This window comes from Vipera berus (genome assembly GCF_964194415.1).
Source record: "Vipera berus genome assembly, chromosome: 7".
NCBI lineage: Eukaryota > Metazoa > Chordata > Lepidosauria > Squamata > Viperidae > Vipera > Vipera berus.
The window spans coordinates 45,987,425-46,011,370 of NC_138209.1; the positions used below are offsets into that span (position 1 = coordinate 45,987,425).

At 38.3% G+C, this 23,946-nt stretch overlaps 1 protein-coding gene across 2 annotated transcripts in view; it reads left to right on the plus strand.

Annotated features, from left to right (window-relative positions):
- Positions 1-466: 466 nt before the first annotated feature.
- PDLIM3 (PDZ and LIM domain 3) overlaps positions 467-23,946 on the plus strand; it is a 34,721-nt gene continuing 11,241 nt past the window's right edge. The window contains exons 1-5 of one of the 2 annotated variants that reach the window (XM_081333119.1): positions 467-970; positions 13,778-13,929; positions 15,015-15,099; positions 20,251-20,318; positions 23,313-23,567. In XM_081333119.1, coding sequence (XP_081189245.1) covers positions 878-970; positions 13,778-13,929; positions 15,015-15,099; positions 20,251-20,318; positions 23,313-23,567 — 653 coding nt within the window. In that variant the 5' untranslated portion in view covers positions 467-877. Of the gene's footprint in view, positions 971-13,777; positions 13,930-15,014; positions 15,100-19,364; positions 19,553-20,250; positions 20,319-23,312; positions 23,568-23,946 lie in introns of both variants that reach the window. The other variant, XM_081333120.1, reaches the window with a different exon arrangement.

Sequence of the window (23,946 nt, forward strand, 5' to 3'; positions counted from 1 at the left end):
TGGCTGGAGCTCGCAAGAGTGACATTCAGACCATAAGGAAACCATCAGTTCATCTTCCCACCAAGATCCTCCAAAGGAAGATAGATCCATATGGGATAAAATCTGAGCTTTCATCTTGTCCAAGAGGATGGCTAAACATGTTTAGATCACATGAATAAATAATAACTTGTTAGTAGACAGACGTTCATGGCTTTAATTTAAGAAATAAGTGCTTTATCAAATTGCCCATTCTCGAAATATTCATGCTGGGAATATTAGCTATACTCTGATCTTTATAAACTTCAAAAGAAGAACACCCTGCCCCGAGGAGCTTACAATTTTCAACTGTAAGTCGAATCCAAATAAATAAACAGAGAAGGCAGAGGAAGCGAGGCAGGTGGCTCCTACGCCCTTTATTACAGGTTAAGCGACGCCCCACACGGTTCCCCCCCCCCCACACCCCGAGTATTTATAATCTTGTCGCCTCCCGAAACGTCGGGCTGCAACGCGGAAGCTGCCGGCAGAGGCACAGGGGAAACCACACCGCCCGGCAGGCTGCAGAAAGAGCAAAATCTGAGGCTGTAACTCGAAGCTGCCAGAGCGCAGCCGGGGGAGACTCCCGAGAAGCGGCCAAACATGCAGCCTGCCAGCGAGTTCTCAAGTCCGACATTTCGTTGACCAAAGTTGGCCCTCCTGCTCGGGGCGGAGGGGACGCGGGCCCGCTGACGTCAGCCAGGAGCAGATAAGAGGTGCTCTCGCCGCCGGAAGGAGCAAAGGGGATCCTGCGGCGGTCCGAGCGAAGCTGCGCGTCGGGAACTCTGAAGCGTAACAGGGAAACCGCCCTTAGGAGCGGAGCCGAAGTCGACGGAGCAGAGGTTCCCCCAGAGTAGCCATAAGCATGCCACAAAACGTGCTTCTTCCCGGACCTCCGCCTTGGGGCTTCAGGCTGTCGGGAGGAATCGATTTTAACCAGCCATTAATTATAACCCGGGTACGTCCTTTCCGATCGCGGCTCTTTGCTTTTCCTGTTGAAAAGGGGCTTCGTGTAGATTTGCCTTCGTATTTACGCCGAAAATAATCTGTTCGGATTGGGTTTGCTGCAGGTGCTTTGCTTTAAAGAAAGGAGTAATTGTCAACAGCTGGTTTCCAAGTTTAAAAGGGCGTTCTCCCGTGTAACTTTGGGAGATAACGTCTGTATGGCAAGGTGTAATTTGACCATCCTCTCGTTTGTAATCATCTTGTGACTACCCGTGATGAAACTTTGTAGACTTTAGTGGATCTTTCTGTTCACTAGAAATATATTATCAACGTCTGGTTTGTAGTGCAGAGAATAAGTCTGGTTCAGGCACAACGTTAATCTCTTAAAAAAAACATGGATTACAAACTACAAAAGTTGTAATCGGCTGGTCCTGATGCGGATGAACTAAGTATTTTGTAGATATTTCTGAATAGCTCCATCTCCTTGATATTCTTTTCCCTACACTTCTGAGAATGAGTTTTCCCAACACACTGAACTGAAAACTAGAGGTGTTACCTTCTTTAACCTTACTCAAAAAATAAAATTCGTTGGAAGAAAGGGTTCAGAGTAGTCCAGTAGCTACACAGGGATTCCCTTCTAAGACATTCTTTTGCCGTCTGAGTTTGCATTTTTATTGCAAAACTTAAGTTTGCAGAACTTTGAAAGGATGAAGCAATGCCTTCTGTTGCTGCTTTGCTTTAAATTTCACTCCATCTACTTGTATTGTTAAAGCTTGGAAGCAGTGATCCATACCTTAGCATACAAAATGCTTCTTACCCTGCAAATACAGGAAATTCAGGGCTTTGTTTTTGGAGGGAGGGAAACTTAAGAAAGAAACCTACTAGGCCTGGGTTGATGGTAACTTGAGTCGCATACCATTGCAATGCAGATATGCTTGCTAAATGTGAAACCTCTGCACCAGGCGAGAAAGTGGGAGACCATGCGTTCAAGTCCCGTCTTATCCATGAAAGCCAACTTGGTGACTTTGGGCTAGTCACTCAGCCTAACTCACCTCTCAGGGTTGTTGTGGGGGAAAATAGGAATAAGGTGTGTTGGATATGTTTGCAGTCTTATTTGTAAAAAAAAAGGTTGGATACAAAAACAGAACTGTAAATCAAGTCCTGTTTTATGTGCATCATGTCAAATACAAGGGGGACCTACTCCTATAAGTGGTTTTAAGTGCAAATTTAGTTGAACATCTTGCATTGTCCAAGTGAGAAGGGTAGGAGGGGTAACACTGCACTTTGTGCTGTCACCTTAATGTTGGGGATCAAAATTAGATTATGACTGTTGAAATGCAACCCTATACTCTAATAGGAGTTTATTTTGTAATGGGTCAGTTGCCAACCTGGAACAGGTCATTGTGCTTTTTAGGCCTGGAGTACTGGGGGGGGGGGAGAGAATATCAGGAGAAGGAGAGTTTAGGTTTGATTCTAACTGCCTGTTCTATGCAGGATTTTCTCTTTTTTGCCCTGCTTGCTGTGCTTAGGTAAATCCAGGATTTGTATAAGAATTAAATAAAAAATATTCTTTTTCCCATTGTAACTTCCCTATATAAGTGAGAAATTGTTTAATCATATAACATATCTCTTCCTCTTGCATCCAGTAATGCTTGTAATAAAATGTTGAGGGCTTGGCTGTGGTTTTTCCTGCCTTCCCTTCCCACTAACCAGATCCCTCCAGATTCCTGGCTACTGGAGACTAACACATCACTGATTCTATAGTTCTTCTTTTACTGCAACTGATAACACTGGACGTCCAGTGCTTTCGTGAACTAGAAATGTGGCCGATTTCTAGTCCCTTTAGAATTTGCCTTCCCCCAGGCAGAAATTGAAAACACCTAATAATTAAACAGAGCTATCCAGATTGTAATATCTAATATCATAATGTGAGTTTTTTATGTCTCATCCCCACCCACATATACACACAACAAATAAGAGGCCTAGGCAGGCTCCAGGCACTGCAGGAGGGGGGGGGAAATGCATAAGGCCAGCCTTGTCATTAGGCAGTTTCAGCCTCCCCCCCCCCCCCCCCCCCCCCGGAAAAAGAGCATCTGTTTAAAACTTCAGATACCCAGAATGGCAGCAGGAGATTGGGAGACAGAGCTACAGTAAATGTATACGCAATGCAATTTGTCCTGCCTAATATAAGTCACCCTGGTTCTCCCGAAATTGACAGAGGTATTCTATGATCTCTTCAGTGTTGCCCAGTGTTTCTGGCTGGATATTTCTGGGAGTTGAAGTCTGCACATTTTAAAGTTGGTAAACACTGGTATATTTAACCACTGGCACAGCCTATTTGTTCCCTGTGTGTCTATAGACACTTCCAAGTTCCCCCTGCCCTTTCTAGGTTTATTTGGTAAAACAAATTAATTGTGAAAATTAAAATGGCAAAGAGAGTTGCAGCAATCCTTATTTACAAGAAAGCCCATAGGCCCCAAGAAGGCCCTATGGGGATCTTAGAAATTAAAAATGCCATCTTTCTGCATTTTGGTACTTTGATGGGAAGGGTGCACACCTGCTCAAGAAAAAAAATTAGGGAAAGAGAGGGCCTGTGTCTGCAGACTCAGAACTCCCTTAGGTCATCATTAATTAGTAAGTTTGTATCTATCTTGGTAAAATAAATTGTGGCAATGTGAAGCATCCAAAGACCTAGTGCACTTAAGGTTTAGTCACATATCACAAAACCAGACAAAGACCCTCATGGGAATTGAAACAGCTTAGACAGCTGAAACAGGGAATGGCTACTGGAATGTTGGCTTCTATCCCTTGTCCAATTGACTTGTAGGCACATTCTGACAACCAGTTCAAAAGTGGGACAGAAAGCTCCAGAATATGTTTGACTCATTTAAGAAAAATATATATTGATGAAGCTGATTCAGAAGGTATTCTCATTGGCTCAGCTGAGTCTACTTTTAAGATATGGTGAAAATACCAGAAGAGTTCAAACTGATCTTAATTTTACCTGTCTGCCTTAGAGAACCGAAATTGCAGGCAGGCAGGTGAGAAAGTAGGTTGAGAGTAGAGGAAAGGTGCATTCCATTCATTCTCTTTAATTAGTGCAAAAACTAATCTACTTAATGAGGTAAGGCTCCTGTTTTGCACCCAACATAGAAATACAGCTTTCCATTTATGTCCTCCAGGTGATAAACAGTGATTGTAAAAAAAGCAGGTCATTTATGGGGCTGAAAGAGCGCTATCATAAACTGCTACTTGTAATTTTGCAGAGTGCTGATCCCTGGAATATAATAATACCTTTACTGAAAAAGTTCCACAAGCTGGTTCTACATATAAAGATCTAAATTCCTTGCGACTAGGGTCCCTGGGAGAAACATCTGCCGCTAGCTAGGATTGAATTCTCAACCTTTCGAGTGGGGGGCAAGTGTCTTCATCATTAGGCTACCAAGCCACTCATACTGGCATCCATTCTGTGAAGCACCTTGATATAAGCATGTGCTAGCCTTGCTTCAGAGTTGATATACATGTTGGAAACTTACTTTCTTTGGCATATGTATCTCATGTACCACAACTCATGGCTACTGCTTTATTTGATATGTTTTGTTTCATTAATTTTAATCATTTCATTTTTCTTTTAATTGTATAGAATGTATTTAGTGTTGTACCCTGACTGGAGATGTGTGACATGACAGACGCTATTGAAATGTTTTAAATAACTTTGCAATGGTTCCATTGACCACATTTCCCTAAACTTTTTGGGCCAGCCCAGAAACATCACTGTGCAATATCTTCTTCAAGGGCTTGGCATACTGACCTAATTAACCCCCATCTCAAATAGCACAACTCAACAGATGACCGAATTCAGAAATGCATATCTCATTTGTTATCTTGATCTTGATATAAAGTTCACTGGAAAATAAATTATAAGTGTTATTAGAATGATCAAAGCTAGGAAATGGGAGAATTGTAGTCCCAAGACTTTGGGGACAGCCAAAAGCCAGACAAGACTCCTCAATATTAATATCTCATTTGTTGTTTAGCTTTTATATACAGTTCTGTATACTTGTTTTTATGTAGACAATAGCTACAGTTTGTCAGTAGTCTGATGCTGTTTGTATTGTATTGTCATTTTCCTACCTCACTAGGTAATGTTTAATTGGTCACAAACCTGAAAGTTTCTGGGATTAAAAAGTGTGTTATAGAAATAAATATTTTTTCTAATAGTGGATTTGACTTTTTATCCCACCTAGTCCTGTAGATAAGTCAAGCCCAAACTCTAATCCTAACTAGTGACTTTTATGGAATGGATTTTTGAAAAATAATATGAGTAGTACCTTTATCAATAAAATCAAGTAGAAACAGTCCCAAACTTCTGATATCATTTATCTTATTAGCATATTAATGTCACCAAATAGTATTATAAAAGGGTCCCCTATTTATTTGCAGAACAGCAATCTCTATAAGTAGTCTTTAAAGAGGTGAGGGATTATTGCCATCTGTGAAGGCTTGCTGTATTTTAGAAAAGATGCCACAAAAGCTTTTCGTTTTGTATTTGAAGAATTAAATTAAACCTCTGTTTCTGCTTTGGAATAACACCAGTTGAACTTCCTGTGGCTGGCTTCTCAGGAAATACGCATGGGATTGCCAAATTAAGTCTAATACAAAAAAGATGAGATGGCATTCTAAATAATTTGCCGTTTGTTTCCCAGAAAGTTTCTCTGTCTAAACAGCTTAACCTCCTTAAAATGCACAGAGGCACTCCTAAACTGCTCTGACACACACACTTGGCATCTACCATGGAAAAAGGAAACAAAGGTTAAGTTTAAAACAATAGGAGAGATTGTGGTGTTTAGGGGCTGAATTTCCTTTTATGGAATTAAAATACTTCCCATTATCTCTCAGGAAAAATATTTAGCGATGTCTGACTTCTACTTGGCATTTGTTTATAGTACACACAGTAAAATTTAAAGTGATATCAACAAAAAAAGAGTTAGCTGCATTTACAGCAAATTAGTGCAAAACAAACTTTCTGAATTTCCATGGACAAGTAGCTGCATGAGAAGATTTATTAGTTGCCCATTTGGAGGTCCTCAACAACCTGCAAATCATTTGTACAAGGAAAAACAAGTGTAAAGATAATATCTGCTGTTTTATTAATATTGTTTGCTTGCCATTAACATTTGTTCAATGGTTTTTCATGTTTGCATAATTATGCAACATTTTTTTTTAAAGGCCAACCTAAATGCATCAGGGGTGTCAAACTGCCGGACCACAGGGCGGATGCATCATGCCAAAACCGCACCACTCTATTCCCGGCAATGGGAAAAAAAGTCATGATACATCGCAACACGTTACATGACGTTGTGAATTTGACACCCCTGCTATAGACAGTTTCAGGCCGATCCATTACTGTAACATCTTTACTGTGTGATGCTAAAGCTGAGTAATTTATTGGATCAAGCTTTACTGAAGCCAGTGGGTATCTTCTAACTTGACTGAAGTTAAGCCTCTCAGAGTTAAAGCTACCACTGTGCAAAACTACCCAGAATATATTTCATTTCTTAGCAATAAGAATGTGCAAGTTTTTGATAAATTGACTGGCAGATTTATCTGATGATGTTTACTTGAAAGTAAGTGCCATTATTTTCAAAAAGCATTACTTACAAAAAATATTCTGAAAATCTTCTCCTTAAGCTTAGCCATGCATCTTCCTAGAGCAATGATGGGCAACTTTTTTAAAAAAGATGTCCCAGTAATGAGCTGGAGATACCATGCTGTCACCATAATAGGGCAGACCAAAAGTGATGGAGTGGAAGGTTAAAACAGCAGCATGGCTGTCTTTGATCTTGCCTAAGCGTAAAGCACCTGTTTTGCCTTTTGTTTAGAAACATGGAAAGCAGCTGAAAATGGACATTTTGATTTCATGTTCTTGGCAGTAAGGTTGTGATCTTTTGAGGTACTCTTCAATATCTTTACCAATGATTTAGGTGAGGGGAGAGATGAGGAGCTCATCAAATTTTCAGACATCAAGCTGGCAGGAATAGCCAACATTCCAGAAGATAGGCTCAAGATATGGAAGGATCTCAACAGACTTGAACACTGGGCCCTATCTAACAAAATGAAAAGCAGTTATGAGAAAAATAAGGTTCTGCATTTAGGCAAGAAAAACCAAATGCACAGGCATAAAATACATGGTACCTGGCTCAATAGTCGTAACTGCTAGAGGAATTCTGGAGTCCTATGTACAACCATTTAAATATGAGCCAGCAGTGTGCTGTAGCTGCCAAAAAAGCCAACACAGTCCTAGGCTGTATTAACAGAGGGATAGAATCAGGATCAAGGGAAATGTTAGTACCACTTTGTAATGCCTTGATAAGACCACACTTGGAATATTACATCTAGTTTTGGTTGCCACGATATTTAAAAATATGGGACTCTAGAAAGGGTGCAGAGAAGAACAAAGATGATTAGGGGACTGGAGGCTAAAACATACAAAGAATGGTTTCAGAAATTGGGTATGTGTAGTTTGATGCAAAGAAGGACTAGGGGTGACATGATGGCAGTGTTCCAATGTCAAAGAGGCTGAACGAAGAAGAGGGGTCAAACTATTCTCCAAAACACCTGAAGGCAGGACAAAAAGCATTACATGGAAACTAATCAAGGAGGAAACCAACCAAGAACTAAGGAGAAATTTCCTGACAGAACAATTAGTCAGTGGAGCAACTTGCCTCCATAAGTTATGGATGCTCCAACACTAGAGGATTTTAAAAAGTGATTGGATAACTATTTGTCTGAAGTGATATAGGGTTTCCTGCTTGAGCAGGAGGTTGGATCATTAGAAAACCTCCAATGTCCCTTTCAACTCTGTTATTCTGAGGTAAAATGGGGGTTGGGAGTTTCCAATTCCTATCCAAACATTCTCCTGGACAAATTAAGATGCCAGTGGAAGTACTGCTTTGTCCTGCAGTTTAACCAAAGGCTAAACCAAAGGAAAAAGAAATATCATGGGAATTGAAATTCAAAATGTGGAAAGCACCAGTTTTCCCATCCCTGCTAGAGATCAGATTTGGCTTGGAACTTCCTAAAAGTTTATAGTTACAGAAAAACCAAGCAATGACTCACTTAAGTAGACAGTACTGTTTGCCAGAGATGCTTCCATGCATATTTGCTTTAAGAAACAAACAAAAAAAATCTTGGAACTCTTAAAGGCCCTTTAAAAAGGAATGATCACAACACAGGGAAATGAACTTTATCTTGGAGTGGGAGAGAAACAGAATCAAATGGGTTCCTGGAAGAAGCTAGTCCCAAGCTACTCATCAAAAAAAAATGACCAATTTGCAGAAGCTGATTTTCCAATATGTATTTTTAAAAACCTACTGTGGGGAGAAACCTCTAAGCCTCTGTTAACATCTGAATATCTGCTCAGGAATAAATTCAAAAGCTCTTGCTTTCTAGCACTTCTGCTTGAGCTGCCACTTGATTATCCGTTCTTATTAATTTTCTCCTGTAACCTCAAAGAATTTTGAAATGAAATATCATTCCGAATACTAACCCAGTTCAAATGCATGGGTTTATTTAAATTAGTATGTGCACTAAGATGCTCTGATTTTTTAGATACTTTCTCATAATATCCAAATTGAGAAGTTATGTCCAGTTTGAGTTCTCTTAAACATCAGAGGCCTGAAACTAGAACTGTCCTTGCCCACAAACCACTCCACCTTGTATAACATGTCTGTAGGAGAGCTTTGTTTGTACAGTATTCATTTGAACTTCAATAAATCTCTTGGCAGTTGGACGATCCAATTTATAAAGTCTCTGATCACCTGGAAAGTTGTTCTTCCTTCTCCCATTTTTCTTTAATGATCAATATCAGAAAATTATGTCCTAATGCTTTAGTACAAACAGTGTGGTTACTGTGGGAAACTATGTACAGTTATCATTATTATGTCTTAAAATCACCATAGACTAAAAAAGGATAAGCAAAATTATCAAAGAGCTAGAGCTATTTAGCTACAGTACAAAGATACTGTATAGCAACAAAAATGTTTTGGAGAAAGAAAAAAAAATGAGAGAAACAAATATGGATGGGACAAGTTATGGAGAAAAAAGTTAAAGAAGTGTTTTTGCTAATATTTATTTATTTATTTTATTACATTTATATACCGCCCTTTCCCGAAGGACTCAGGGCGGTTTACAGGGTGATTAAAAAACCAAGATACAAAAGTTAAAAACAAATGTAAAAAAAAATTATATTTGTCCCTGCATAAATAAAACCCCAGTTAAAATGATACCAATTATTTAGGATCAGGAAATGTACTTCACAGAGCACATATTTAAAATATGGGATGTTAATATGAGATGTAGTGTGATAAATTGTTGGCAGTTTGTTCATCTCTGGAAGAAAATGAAAAATAAGGCAGAAGGTATTCTTTGACATACTAGTTTTCATAAAATTACAACAGCTTCTACTTTCCCACCCTCCTAATATTTTCACTGATGCCAAATATGGTTAGATTAGGATTACAATACTTTCATACATGTTATTTGTGTTCTACCTCTAATCTGTTACCTCTATACTATTCAAGATTTTCTCTTGCATAAGTGTTTTGTCAGTATGCAGGCTTAATTAATGTATGCTAGCACTGCAGGAAACAAATCATTGCATGAATTTAGAATTTTAGTGTAAATCTTGTAAGTTGGAAAACAAAGGGTACAGTCTAAAACAGTGATGGCAAACCTTTTAGAGACCAAGTGCCCAAACTGCAACCCAAAACCCACTTATGTATCGTCGGGTGCTGGGTGGGTGTGGCCCATTGGCTGGGTGTGGCTGCAATGGTAACGGCAGGCTGGGTGGGACTAAAAAGTTCGATCAATCAATTCCAACTTGGCGAGATCTTTTTTTTTCCCGTGAGAAGTTGAAATTGATTGATTGATTGAACCTTTTTTTTTTTTGCACACAGCGGCGGAGGCCTAAAGCAAAAAGATTTTATAAAACCCAGCTGAAGGCCTAGGACTGGGACGATGGTGCGCATGCCCACAGAGAGGACTCTGCATGCCACCTGTGGCACGTGTGCCATAGGTTTGTCACCATGGGTCTAAAAAGTATATACAAGGAACAAATAGATTAAACTCCATAAAAGTTAAAGTAGGGCTTTTTGTAAAATAATGGATAGAATGGAATTGGAATAGAATAGAATAGAATAGAATAGAATAGAATAGAATAGAATAGAATAGAATAGAATAGAATAGAATAGAATAGAATAGAATAGAATAGAATAGAATAGAATAGAATAGGTTGGAAGAGACCTTGTAGGTCATCTAGTCCAACCCTCTGCCCAAGCAGGAATCCTTACACCATTTCTGACAGGTGGCAGTCCAGTCTCTTCTTGAAAGCCTCCAGTGATGAAGCACCAACAACATCTGAAGGCAGTCTGTTCCATTGGTTGATCGTTTTCTCTGTCAGAAAATTTCTCCTTATTTCCAGGTTGAATCTCTCTTTGACCAGTTTCCATCCGTTATTCTTTATCTGACCTTCAGGTGCTTTGGAAAATAGGTTGACCCCCCCCCTCTCTGTGACAGCCCCTCCAATATTAGAACACTGCTATCATGTCTCCCCTGGTCCTTCTCTTCACTAGTAATCGTTCTTCATAGGTTTTAGTCTCCAGTCCCTAATCATCTTTGTTGCTCTTCTCTGCACTTTTTCTAGAGTCTCAACACCTTTTTTATAGTATGGTGACTAAAACTGGTTGCAGTATTCTAGGTGTGGTCTTACTAAGGCTTTATAGAGTTGCATTAGTACCTCACATGATCTTGATCAAATCCCTCTGTTAATGCAATTTAGGATTGCATTGGCTTTTCTGGGTGCTGCTGCACACTGTTGGTTCATATTTAATTGATTGTCCACTAAGACTTCAAGATCCCTTTCACAGTTGCTGCTATTGAGCCTGGTTTCACCCAATCTATATGTGTATTTTGGTTTTTCTTGCCTAAGTGTAAGACTTGACTTTTATCTATGTTGAATTTCATTTTGTTAAATAGGGCCCAGTGTTCAAGTCAAGCTCCCTCTGGATCTTGAGCCTATTATCTAGGGCAGACATGTCAAACTCGCGACATCACGTGACATTGTGCAATGTATCAGAACTTTTTTCCCATTGCTGGCAATGGGAGCATGGTTTCCTCATGATGCACTTGGCCCACGGGCTGGCAGTTTGACACCCCTGATCTAGGGTGTTGGCTATTCCTGCCAGCTTAGTGTCATCTGCAAATTTGATAAGCACCTTATATTCCCTCATCTAGGTCATTTATGAAAATGTTGAGTACTGGGCCTAGGACAGAACCTTGTGGTATCTCACTGCTTACTTCCCTCCGTGTAGACGGAGTACCATTAAGGATTACTCTTTGAGTGCGGCTGGTCAGCCAGTTAAAAATTCATCTGATGGTGATGCTGTCTATCCCACTTTTTTAAGCTTTCCAAGAAGTAGATTGTGATCTACTTTGTCAGATGCCTTGCTGAAGTCCAAATATACCACGTCCACAGCATTCTGCTGGTCCACCAATTTAGTCACCTGATCAAAGAATGAAATGAAATTGGTTTGGCATGATCTGTTTTTAACAAACCCGTGCTGGCTTCTAGTTATAACTTTGATTCTAGATGTTTGCAGATCTGTTTTTTTATTATCTTTTCCAGTATCTTCCCATATATTGGTGTTAGGCTGATTGGTCTGTAGTTTCCTGGGTCTCTTCTTTTTTCCTTTTTTGAAGATGGGCACCACATCAACTCTTTTTCAATCCTCTGGTAGTTCCCCAGTGCTCCAGGATTTTGAATTTCTTTTGTTTCTGTGCAGATCTTCAGATATCTACAGCATCTGTTGTTTTTCCATTTATAGCAGACATGTAAAACACAAGGCCACGGGCCAGATCCAGCCCGATATGTGGTTCCATCCGGCCTGGGGACCTGCTCTGGAAAGAGTGAAGGACCGGCCTGCCACACTTCGGCCCGGCCCAGGCCGACCAGGTGCTGATGTACACCCTGGTTGCGTCCATCAAAGCCAGAAAGCGCTCATCCTTAAATCCACAGGGCAGCCCCGCCCCCTGGGTCCATGTCCAAGCAGTCCGGTGTCCCTGCTGGCTGTCTTGTCCTGCAGGCTGACTTCACCCAGGACACCGGCACCGGCCATCTCCTGTGCACACACCCAGGGGGCAGGGCAGCTCCTTGCTGGTTCCAATGGATCTTAGGCTGAGCACGTTTTGGCTTTGAAGGACACAACCAGGTTGTGCCACTACCATCCCTGACAGCCTCGCAGCCATGAGGCTTTCCTTTCACCGGGACAGACCCCCCCACACACAAGCGGGAGAGCAAAACAGGCGGCAACATGGCAGCGCTGGCAATCTCTCCCCCTCCCATCATCCCTTCCTGAGCATGGAGGAAGGAAAGAGATGAGAAGGAAGGAAGAAAGGGTAGCAGAGAGGGGAGTTGTGGAGGGGATCGGCGCTGGCTGGGAGGCTTTGCCAGAGCTCTGTGGATTCGGCAGAAAGGTGGGGGGTGGGGGGAAGAAGGAAGGAACAGGAAGGAAGGAAGGGAAGAAGGAAATAACGGAGGGAGGAAGGAAAGAACAGAGGAAGGAAGGAAGGGAAGAAGGAAAGAACAGGAGGAGGAAGGAAGGAACAGAAGAAGGAAGGAATGGAGGGTGGGAGGGACCATGTCCCGACACTCACCCTGATCCCACCCTCCGCCGTAGACCCTCAGATCTGCCCCAGTCCTGCTCAGGCACCCCTGAACCGAGTGATGTCAAGCTGACCAGGCATACCCAGTAGGCCATGCCCACCCCAGCCACACCCATCCAGTAGGCCACCCCCATCCCCAACCCCCCCCCCCCGAGGGCAACCACAATGGTGATGCGGCCCTCAATGAAATTGAGTCTGACACCCCTGGTTTATAGGAAGGAAAGAACAAATGAAAATTTGGCCACCAAGCTGATATAAATGTTTAAATGTTTATCAGTGTTATTATAGACATCTGCAAGCCAGTACTTGACATAAAGTCAATATCTACTGCAGTCCTATATGTAGTCTATTGAAATAGGACCAATCAAAGTAATCTGAATTCAACTTTGAGATGTCAGACTTCTAATAAAGACTAGATATGAATTTACTAAAACATTTATTGGATAATATGAATTTACTAAAACATTTATTGGATAAGGTGCAGTGCCATGGTTCATTCATGACATAAGCTATTAATATGATAGTGGGTTCACACATCAAACTAATCAATATTGAAAAAAAGCCATGTTAAGCCTTAGCAATTCTGTGAATTTTAGCCATGTCATGCCTTCTCACTGTGATAAGCAAGAGAAAAACTGATCTTGGTTTAAACTAAGCCACAATTTTGTTGAATCAGGAAACATTCTGGTTGTTTCTTTAGCAAGCTAAACATTTTCCAGATCAGGTAAAATGAAGACCCAGATTTTCTATCCTATAACATTTTTCTTCCACAGATATGGCTGTAGTTCAGAAAATGCTTAGTGCATTTCCTTTAGCTACCTCTATTGATTGGAATGTGAATTCTTTATCCCCTGGAGCCTTCTGAGCATTTCAAAATCTGCTGACTATGGCTGATTACTAACTCTAAACCTATCTAAATCTTTTTAAGATGAAGGGATTTGAGTAAATGGAAGAGACTAGTGTTAATGGCAGAAACGTTTATTGTGTAATTCCTACCTTGCAAAAACATGTCAAGGCAGGCAAGCAGACAGACAGATTCTATAAATGGACATATACCCCTTAAACAATTACATAAAAACTTACTCTGATTTTCTTTTAGATAACACCAGGAAGTAAAGCTTCACAAGCGAATCTGTGTCCTGGTGACATCATTATAGCTATTGATGGTCACAGCACAGAGAACATGACTCACAACGATGCCCAGGAGAAAATTAAAGCAGCAGCCCAGCAACTCTGTCTGAAAATTGAGAGGTAATTCTTCATGACTTACAGGATCATAATGCAGAAATCTGGATGTTGAATTCCATAGGTCAAGCAGGTTGCCCTTTTTTATTAAAAAAAAGTCACTTTAGTAGTCTGTAGTAAAATGATGTCATGGGAGTGGTTGGGATTTTTTGTTCTGATTTTTGAAAATCTTTTCTAAGTACATGAAGCTGATAAACTGATTTTGTTGGATATTTTTTTTAAAAAAAGAATTCTCATTATTGATTTCTCTGTCACCTCATTTTGGTGGCATAATTTATGTTTCAGTCACCACAAAAATGAGAAGCTTGCTCACCCTTGCATGTAATAAATCATATTTTGTGACTATGCATCAGGATTAATATCTTGCAATTTTTCTAATGCAATTAATCCTAAGAATTTTTTTAACATGTACCAAAGTGGAAGACAAAGTATTTGGTGAAATTACATCTGTGTCAAAAGAATTATTGAACTGCTGTGAAAAAACCACTGTTTATGCAGATGCAAACAGTTTTATTTATTAACTCAAAAGAACCCAGTTCCTCAAACCAGTGTTTGTCTTCCCCGTATCAGTAACATAAAATGAATTCCATTTAGTTTTGCTTTAATATGAGTTATTGCTTTAATTGCTTGAAATTTTCCATTATACATATCTTTATCAAACACAGAGCTATTTGAGGGATGAGGTTCCTTCCTGTTTTGTGATTATTTTAAAAAAGTATTGCTAAATTACTCTTTCACAATTTTGTTTATCATTCTTATGCCATATGTTGCTTACTGTTTTGGACTGTAGCAGATAAACCCTGTTATGTTTGTTTTTCCTTTTTTTCTTTTTTTTTCTATTAGTAGAATTGTTAAAAATACTGTAATCTGAAAATTATCCACTTTCTAATGTGGGATCTAATGTACAAATTACCAACATAAACTAACATAGGTCAATGTGGACAGCAGTGTCCTCAAATTCAATCCCAGTTAACTTCTACACAAATGCAATCTAAATCTGTAATGACATAAATACATAAAATGCTTATGACATGCTAAAAATGGTGAAATGTTTTGGATTCCTTAATTCATTCTTCATTTTTATCCAACAGGGCAGAAACTAAATTGTGGTCTCCACAAGTAGCGGAAGAGGGCAGACCGCATCCATTCAAAATAAACTTGGAAGCTGAACCACAGGTAGCAATTGATTCAAATTAAAGCTGCATTTGGACTGCAGGAATCCAGATAGCCACTAATTGGCATTCAACACTGGAAAATACTAAAGTTATCTGCATACCTTCGCTGCCATCTAGTGGTTGACTGGATTTTTACATCTGAGATCTAGTAATTCTTAAATCATCAACACTCTTATTCTGTTTTTAATTAGTTGCTACTTACCAACTTGTACAGATAGTCCTCAACTTATGACCACAACTGGAACTGGATTTTTGGTTATAAGTTATCATGGCCATAAGTTAAGGCCCTCACATGACAGGACCCGATTTTATGACATTTTTTGTAATGGTCATTAAGCGAATCACCTCACATGTTAAGCTAATTCATGGTCATTAAGCAAACACTGCAATTGTAAGTGTAAACTACTTTTTCTGAATAGGTGGTGTTTGTCAGAAACAGTTGTTAAGCAACCAGTTGTAAGTTGACTTACTACTAACTGATGACTTAACGTGACAGCAACACTTAACCAATGAAGCCCAAGCCTTTATGATTAAAGACCCTTGGAAATGATGACTCTCATATATAGATCTCTAGACTTAGTCAGATCACTAGACTAAGATCTTGAGTTTAGCTGTCTTAGTACCCCACGTATGTTCTGTAGATAATTTTTTCTCTAATAGATATATGAATCAAATTACTGAGCCCTGGATAGATTCACCAGTTAATATAATGTCTTCCACATCTAATGAATTCCTTAAGAATTATGGTAGCTGAAGTCAAAAATATCTAGAACTACTAGATTAGAAGAGTATACTCAAGATAGTTTATATCTGAAAAGGCACTGTAAGCTTGTCTTGGAATTTGATGTTGACTGAATTGATTGACAAAATCAAACTCACTGGGATTGGCTCACCCTGTGCCAGCAGAGGAGGCATGGTGAGGTCCAGCAGAAGGGCCTTCTCTGCCTTTGCACTCTCTGGAATATCTTGCCCCCCACCCCACCCCCGGAGTGAGGTTGGCTCAAACCTTCCTGACCTTCCGAAGGAACCTAAAGACCTGACTCTGCCAGTTAGCTTGAGCCTCCAATGGGGGAGCATCACAGTGGATGTGATCGATCCATTAACAACAGAGCCACCTCCCCAGTATCCTGCTCCCGCCCTCCCCATCTTTTAATTGCACTTCAGTATTTGATTTTTTGTACTCTTATTTATATTTTTAATTTATATAGTTTTTATCTTTTACAATTGCAAGCCGTCCAGAGTTACCTGGAGGTAAGATTGGCGGCCAATAAATTTTACAAATAAATAAATAAAATTAATTAGTCTGAAATTTCAGACTAATTAGTCTGAAATAAAATTGTTTACTAAGGTGCCATGCAATAAATCAAACTAACAGGAGTACATGGAAAAATAAGATTCACTAAATGGGAATTCAAATGGAAGTACGTTATTTGAAATCCAAACAACAAAATAATGACTAAACTATTGCCAAAACAAAATATGTAATTAAAATACTATACTGGCTACTGACTTTCAAGTTATTAACAAATTATTCTAAGAAAAGTCATTAAATATTAAATTAGATATTTAATTCTTTAAATATTAAATAATAATCTTGATGAGCAATAAATAGGTCAGTAGAAATGTTTCAACAGTTGTTTTTCTGCTAATTTTAAAATATAAATAAGGTTCGTCACATTGGGACAATATACCTTCCTGATTTCACCCCTAACAAATTCAGATTCCATAACTTATTTTTGGATTCTTACTGATGACCATACAGTATTTCAGAGTTTTGTTACATGCAGTAAACAGAAGAGCTGGACTGTGTACATTTTTTGCTCTTGTTTACTTTTTCAGTTTATCTTTCTGCACATTTGGTGATATTTTGGGAAAGGAAAATTAGATCAAATTCACATTGCAGCAGTGTATGTTGCCATAAAATTGATGCTGCTATACTGCATGCTATTTCTGTAATATATCTCCCAATAGTATTAAAAATAGTTGGTTATATACTTTTCAAAATTTCTTTGCAATCAACATAGTTTCCTGCTGCCAAGGATTTGGATTTTTCTTTTGGGGGGGGATTAACCTCTTTGATTAATAAGCACATTTAATATGAAGTAGACCCTACTGATACTAATATAAAGCTTTGTAAATGGATGGATAGACAATTAGATTTAAATATTCAATTTGTTAACATTATGAGGGCCACTGTTTTGATGGAAGGCCACTTTCCAGCCAATTTACTTCAACTGAATACAATGTAGCTTCATTGTTTTAAATGCTGCTTCAAGAGGTCGCCTTCATGTTTGGAAAAGACCAGTAATATAGCTCTTCTAAATGACTTGTGTTAACATTAATAATGCAATCAAGCTTGAATGCTCAAGTGCTCTTTCCCTCCCCATTGAACAAAAACACATTCTGAGAAGACCAGGATTGCATTTTTCATTTCGCAGAGCTAGTTTTCTGATTTTTGTTTTCATTTCATTCTTAATTTTTGTTTTTGTTTTGATGCCTCTGAATCAGTTTTGACTCCCAGCCATTACACGGAATAGTCCCTTCAATTTTCTTGCAAGGTTCAGAACTGAGAGAGAATAAGCGACCCAAAGTCACCAAACTGGTTTTGCACCTAAGAATTCGCATCTCCCAGTTTCTAGCCTAATGCCTTAACTACAACACCAAACAGGCTTTCACCTTTCTGGTTAAAGAAACCTTTCCATGTGGGAGAATATTCCAATCAGCAGCCTCCTATCTGCCTCCTGGATGACCTTAAAAACATGAAATGGTACCATAGATGAGTTTTTCACTTTAACCTCACATATGTTTAAACTTTTATTTTATTTTATTTATTTTTTTGGGGGGGGAGTTCTGAAATAGGTTGTAATAGTCAAATATGAAATACAGTATAAATCTGTAACAAGAAAAATGAATATTCATAACTTCTATGAAGCAAACAGATTTACCTTAATAAACTCATACTGTACAGAATTCTACTTTTGCTGCTCATAAGGAAAATCAAATCCATCGTTCGAACCTTTGAATTCTCTCCCAGATCACTGGAACTCTTAACACTAGTATTTTTTCAGCTATAAACACTGAAAAAAAGGGAGAAAATTACAGATTTGTTCTCAAGACACTGAATGATACGGTATTTTATGCTCTAGCTGACTGTTTTAAATCAATGGAACACACACAGCTAAAACAATTGGAGCAATGAAAAAAAAATCTTGTTAAAGTACCCACACAATTTAAACACTAATTTAGTAAAGCAAGTGACTTGAGGAAGTTAATAGTGTGTTTTAAATAGATTGTAAGTCAGAACACACAACAGGGCTTTGTTTACTTCTTTCAGATTTTCTTGCCACCCTTTTTTTCCTGTGGCAATTTTGTTCTTTGCTTCATTAGGATTGAAAGCAGTAAATTATGCTGTATTTCTGTTTAGATCTTAGCATGATAGTGCAAGCAGAAAGCTGCTGATTGATTTAAATGCAGAGCATTTTTCAGCTTAGTTTTATTTTACATCTTCTGAAAACCACTTTTTAGAATTTATTTAGAAGGCAGCATGTCCCTTTATGTCTGTCTTGCTTTAGGACTAACCAAATTATGGCAGTGCTACAACCAAAAGAAAAGATGAGTTGGACTTTTTGTGCTTTGATTCAGTTATTTATACCATTTAAACTGTATCTAGAAATGGATTTTATTGATTGAAAGAAACCTTGTGGCCAAAGACCCATGAAAGACGGTCATTTCATTTAATCTGCAACCAAGAAATTTATAGAAGAATTGCAATTGCCAGGAAAGGTCATAGTAACCCATTTTGTCTTCTCTCCTGCCCCCTTACCTTTAGTCACCCAAATTTGTGTGAGTTAACATCACTGACCTCACATTCCTGCTTGTGTCATTGCTTACCACCAACAAAAGTGGAGAAAGAGGTAGTGCAATAGCAGCACTTACTTTTTGATTTCTGGATGGCTAGATATTAGTGGCGGAGAGAGAGAAGGAAGAACTGTGGCTGTTCTGCAATATTCTGCAGCCAAATGCTTGTAATGCTGCCTCAAATAAATAACAATGATAGTCACATCTGTAAGCTTATCTGCCTACAACTGGTACTATTTTCCCTAAACATTACCATAGGATGCTTGCTTACTGGTTTACTAAATCAAGGCTTGTTGTGCCTTGGGACTGATGCATTTGATTAATAATTAGCCGCAATGTCAGTTTTGCTTGCTGTTGGCTTAAGTGTGCATAGTAGCTCTGTGTATTTTGTCTGCCTATTATGTACAGGAATTCAAGCCTATTGGTACAACTCATAACAGAAAGGCCAAGCCTTTTGTTGCAGCAGCTAACCTTGATGACAAAAGGCAGGTAATGAGTTCTGCCTATAATTCTCCAATTGGGCTTTATTCGTCTGACAATATACATGATGCTCTTCATGGACAGCTGCGTGGCCTGATCCCTAGTTCAGCTGAAAAGTGAGTACCACATTGTGAGATGGCCTCTCATCATTACCTTTGGGATCCTTGTTTTTTTATATTGTTGAGTCCATCTCTTCCTGCCTTTTGCTCTTTTTTCTTTCCTGATCTTCAAAACTTCTTTAAAAAGTGCCTTTCAAGATATTTACCTTCAAATGAATATTTATGTGGGAAGGATCAATATTTTGAACATACTTTTCTAGAGAACTTTGAGCATAAAATTTATGTGTAGCTGCAGCATGAGTTCAATCCAGCCAAAACAAAGCTAAACAAGCACAAAAAGTATAATTCTATGCATATACACATGCTATAAACTGAAACCCATTTAGTTTTAATCTGACTTTCATCTGAATAAACATAACAGGGATAAACCTGCACATCATACAGATTTCAACTGGTGTTGTTTATACAGATGTGTGCAGCCTACTCCTGAATGCTTTTGTTATTTTAAATCTGTATATTTCATGGGACTTGCTTTGTAGAATATGGTGTAGGACCAGCAGCTTTAAAATGCCTGATTTTAGCTAAGCTATAGCCATCACTCTGTTTTTCTTCCAATAAAAGGAAATGTGCTAATACTACTACTCTACAACTTACACACCATAATTTTCAATGTGTTCATTATCTTATCTTCTTTGGAAACAAATATACTGTAATTTGCTGAAAGTTGTTTTGTAACCCTTTCCGTTTTTTTCCAGGATATAAGCTACTTTGAACACAAACATAATGTTCGACCTAAACCTTTCGTAGTCCAAAGCCCAAGCAGGTCATAAGTTTTGCCTGTAACTGCTGCATGATTTTTTTTTCTACAATTGGGTAGTAGGGGTTTAGTAATATTGCTACTTCAGTATGTTGTAAATCCTTCTAATGAATGAAATGCTTGCTTCACAGCTGTAGTCAAACAGTGATTCCCAAGTAATAAAGAGATCCAGTTCTTAAATCATGCAAATTCATGGTAAAAAGTGTAGCATACATATTGATTCAAGTTACAACATCTTAGGCCATAGGGTTCCCAAAATTCTATTAAGTTCAATAGATCTTGCATCAGAGGACATCTGTATATTGTCCGTGCTAACGAAACAGATAAACCTAAGACATTTATTGCGAATAAAACAAGAAAATGGACTTTTGTTGTTTTGGTTTAATGCATAAAGAATATGATTTAATAGAAATGGTACTTTCCTTTATGAATTCCTACATTGCTGTAAGAATTTATGGAGGATGACATTTGAGAATTTAATTTCTTTTGTCATTCAGTTGTATTTAGAAAACAGTGTGTAGCAAGACAAAGTTTGAAAATTATGACTCCATGTCTACCTAGCATATTTTTTGTATTTACCTAGTAACACATAATATCTGCAGACAAAAGACTGGAAGTTCGTAGTTACTTGTGCATCCTTTTGTTTCCTGACACTGCTAATGAAGGCCCTGTTGCTTAAGGCCAAGTTTGTGGTGAGAGTGTTGACAATGTATTTAAGTTATTAGCATTAACCCTGCCATTGACTGACAAGCCTGGTTCTTGTCTTCCAAACATTGGCTCTGGTTCTTGCTTTTTTCCTGAGGAATGCCACGTGTGGCTCTCCCCTTCTAAGGATATTTGGCTGAGAGATCTGACAAATGAAAAACTGCATGCTTGCTTGGAGCACATAAGGCTTTGAATTTCTTTGCCTTGCCTCTGATAGTAAGGAATGTGTTTTCTTGAAAAGTATGCCGGTTTGGTCTTATATGAATTCCTTTTGACAACCTTGAATTACTTGTGCATTTTGATTGCAATTTTTTAAAAGGATCTGTGGATTAGGAAATGTTATCATTCATTTCAATTAAAATATTTTAGTATTTCTAGAAATATTTACTGATACAGTTGTGTCATTCAGTGAATATTTGCAGTCATATAAGATTTGTGATAATAACAGGCTGACTTGTTATTGTTTGAGCTTGGACATGCCAGTAAATGTTGAGTACCATATGTATTTGATTGGCAACATTCAGCAAAAGTGATGAGATTTAGATTTCATTTCAGAAGTTCACAAAACCTGACACTTTTAATATTTACCAGATTGAACATTTAGCCTGCAATCCAATCCACAGTGAAATCGGTTGATTTTATGCCCTAAATACATGCAATTTCAGCCTTGTAACGCAAACCTAAAGTATACCTGCTCATCTAGATGCAAATTCCAATGAAACAGTGAGATTTGTTGATGAGACAATGGCAGATTTCCAATGAAAAGTGAGGTTACACTATATTTCCAGGTTAATGTCTAAGAGGGGAATTGGATTTAAGGTCACTACTATGACCTTTTATGTTGGTATATCACCTCATTTTCCAGAGTGTACATTGAAGTTCTTCATTATGTATTTATTCAGAATCATTGCAAAGTTTTGATTGTAATCACAAATCAAGAGGTAGCAACAGGCAGCATAATATTATATAGATTTTAGGAGGACTGGAGATATTTTCCTTCCACATTGAGAGTTAGACTCTAAGCCATAATGTTTGTTATCCTCTTATCATAAATCCATATATAACACCTAGCATAATCAACACTTTATGCTAGTTTTCCACATCATAATTACTTCCTGATTTCTTGGTACCATATCATGCAGAAATGCCAGCCAGCTATTTTAAAATATCAATGAACAAAACTAGCCTCACATCAATGTTCAGTAAATGTTATAGCTTTTTCCCCCATTGTGCAATATTTGAAAGGGAAAGCCTGTGACTATATGTTTAGTAGTTCCTTAATTTTGTTGCTTAATATGTCCAAACTGTTTTATTGCATTCATAGCTGAAACATTGTGTCCAAAAGGACTCTAAACCATGTTGCGTAATAATAAGAGACCTTAAAGCTGACCTTCAGAGTTTTCTTTATTGTTCATATAAAGTGATGTATCATGAGAACCTGCTTTTAACATACCTATGTATGTATTTTTTAACATAACAAAGTACGATTCATTTTCTGGATTTTGGCTACTCCTATTTTTAATTAAATGACCTAAAATCTTACTTTCCCCTCCCCTAAGCATTAGACAAGAATAATAAAATCAGTGTTGCCAAAGAGTTATTGCTTTTAGCAATGACATTTTGAATGGTAATATTGCAATGAGCTTAATGGTAAACATACGTTTAGGTAGTTTTGATTTTTGGACCATTGAATATTTCATCACTATAATATATAAACACTGCAAGAGCGTGCATGTTTTTCCAATGTGAAACAAATGCAAGAAAATATATTTGCATAGTTTAATTATTTTCTATGGCATCACAATTTAAATATTTAACAGCCTAGTTTTCAGAGTTCATTTTTTAGAACATCAGGATTCAGAATAAGATATATTTATAATGACATCAGGAAATTTTTAGGAAACGGATTACAGTACACTGAAATGGCTGCAATGTTATGAAAATATTGCAGGCATACATCAATAGGATTGTATGTATAATCCGGGACTGAAGAGTATGAATATTATTGTTGCTTTTAAGGCTAAACTGACAAACCTCAAAAGGTTCCGGCACTAATGTTAAATTGGCTGAACCTGATCAAATTAACCTTAACATACATTTTAGTGGATAGTGATGAGACTTGATCATACAAAATATGAGGATTTTTTACAACAGATTGTACACAGCAGAAAGCATACACAAAAGCTTGTGCTGAATTCTGGTATTTGCATCCTCTTCTCTTTTTAATCACTCTAGAAACTGCATGTGCCTTTTATTTACCTTCTGTTCTCACTCTGATTTGAATCACATATGCAGTACTCCCTCCGGTTTTGATGGCAGCAGTGGACGTAGCACTCCCTCTTCCATTAGCACTGTTAGCACTATCTGTCCTACTGAGTTGAAAGCTGCAGCTAAGATGGCCCCCAACATTCCCTTAGAAATGGAGCTTCCTGGTGTCAAGATTGTGCACGCTCAGTTTAATACTCCTATGCAGATATATTCAGATGACAATATTATGGAAACACTGCAGGGGCAGGTTGCTACAGCACTCGGGGAAACACCCCATATAAGGTAATGGGAGCCATCCTGTGTGCTTAGCATACTGCATGAAGAATGCTGCCCATGTGCCAGCTATTTGCTTGTTATTCATTAAGGCTTTTAAGCATAGTTATCCCATGCCACTTTAAAGGCCTTTCCTCATTGTTCAGTGAAAGAACACTTCACCTGTCTTCAAGTCATCAAAAAAATCATATTATTGGCTACTCTTGCTATTGGTCGCTATCCTGCCTCTGGAGCTTCTGCTATCTGTTGGATGTTGGTATCTTGATTTAGATTGAGCAAAGCATGTTAAGCAAAGCCACTGATTAAATCCTGGGTCAACTGCCCTCCCTCTTTCTCAATATTGTTCTTGACATAAACTTTAGCACAAGCCATTAAGCAAATCATGGAG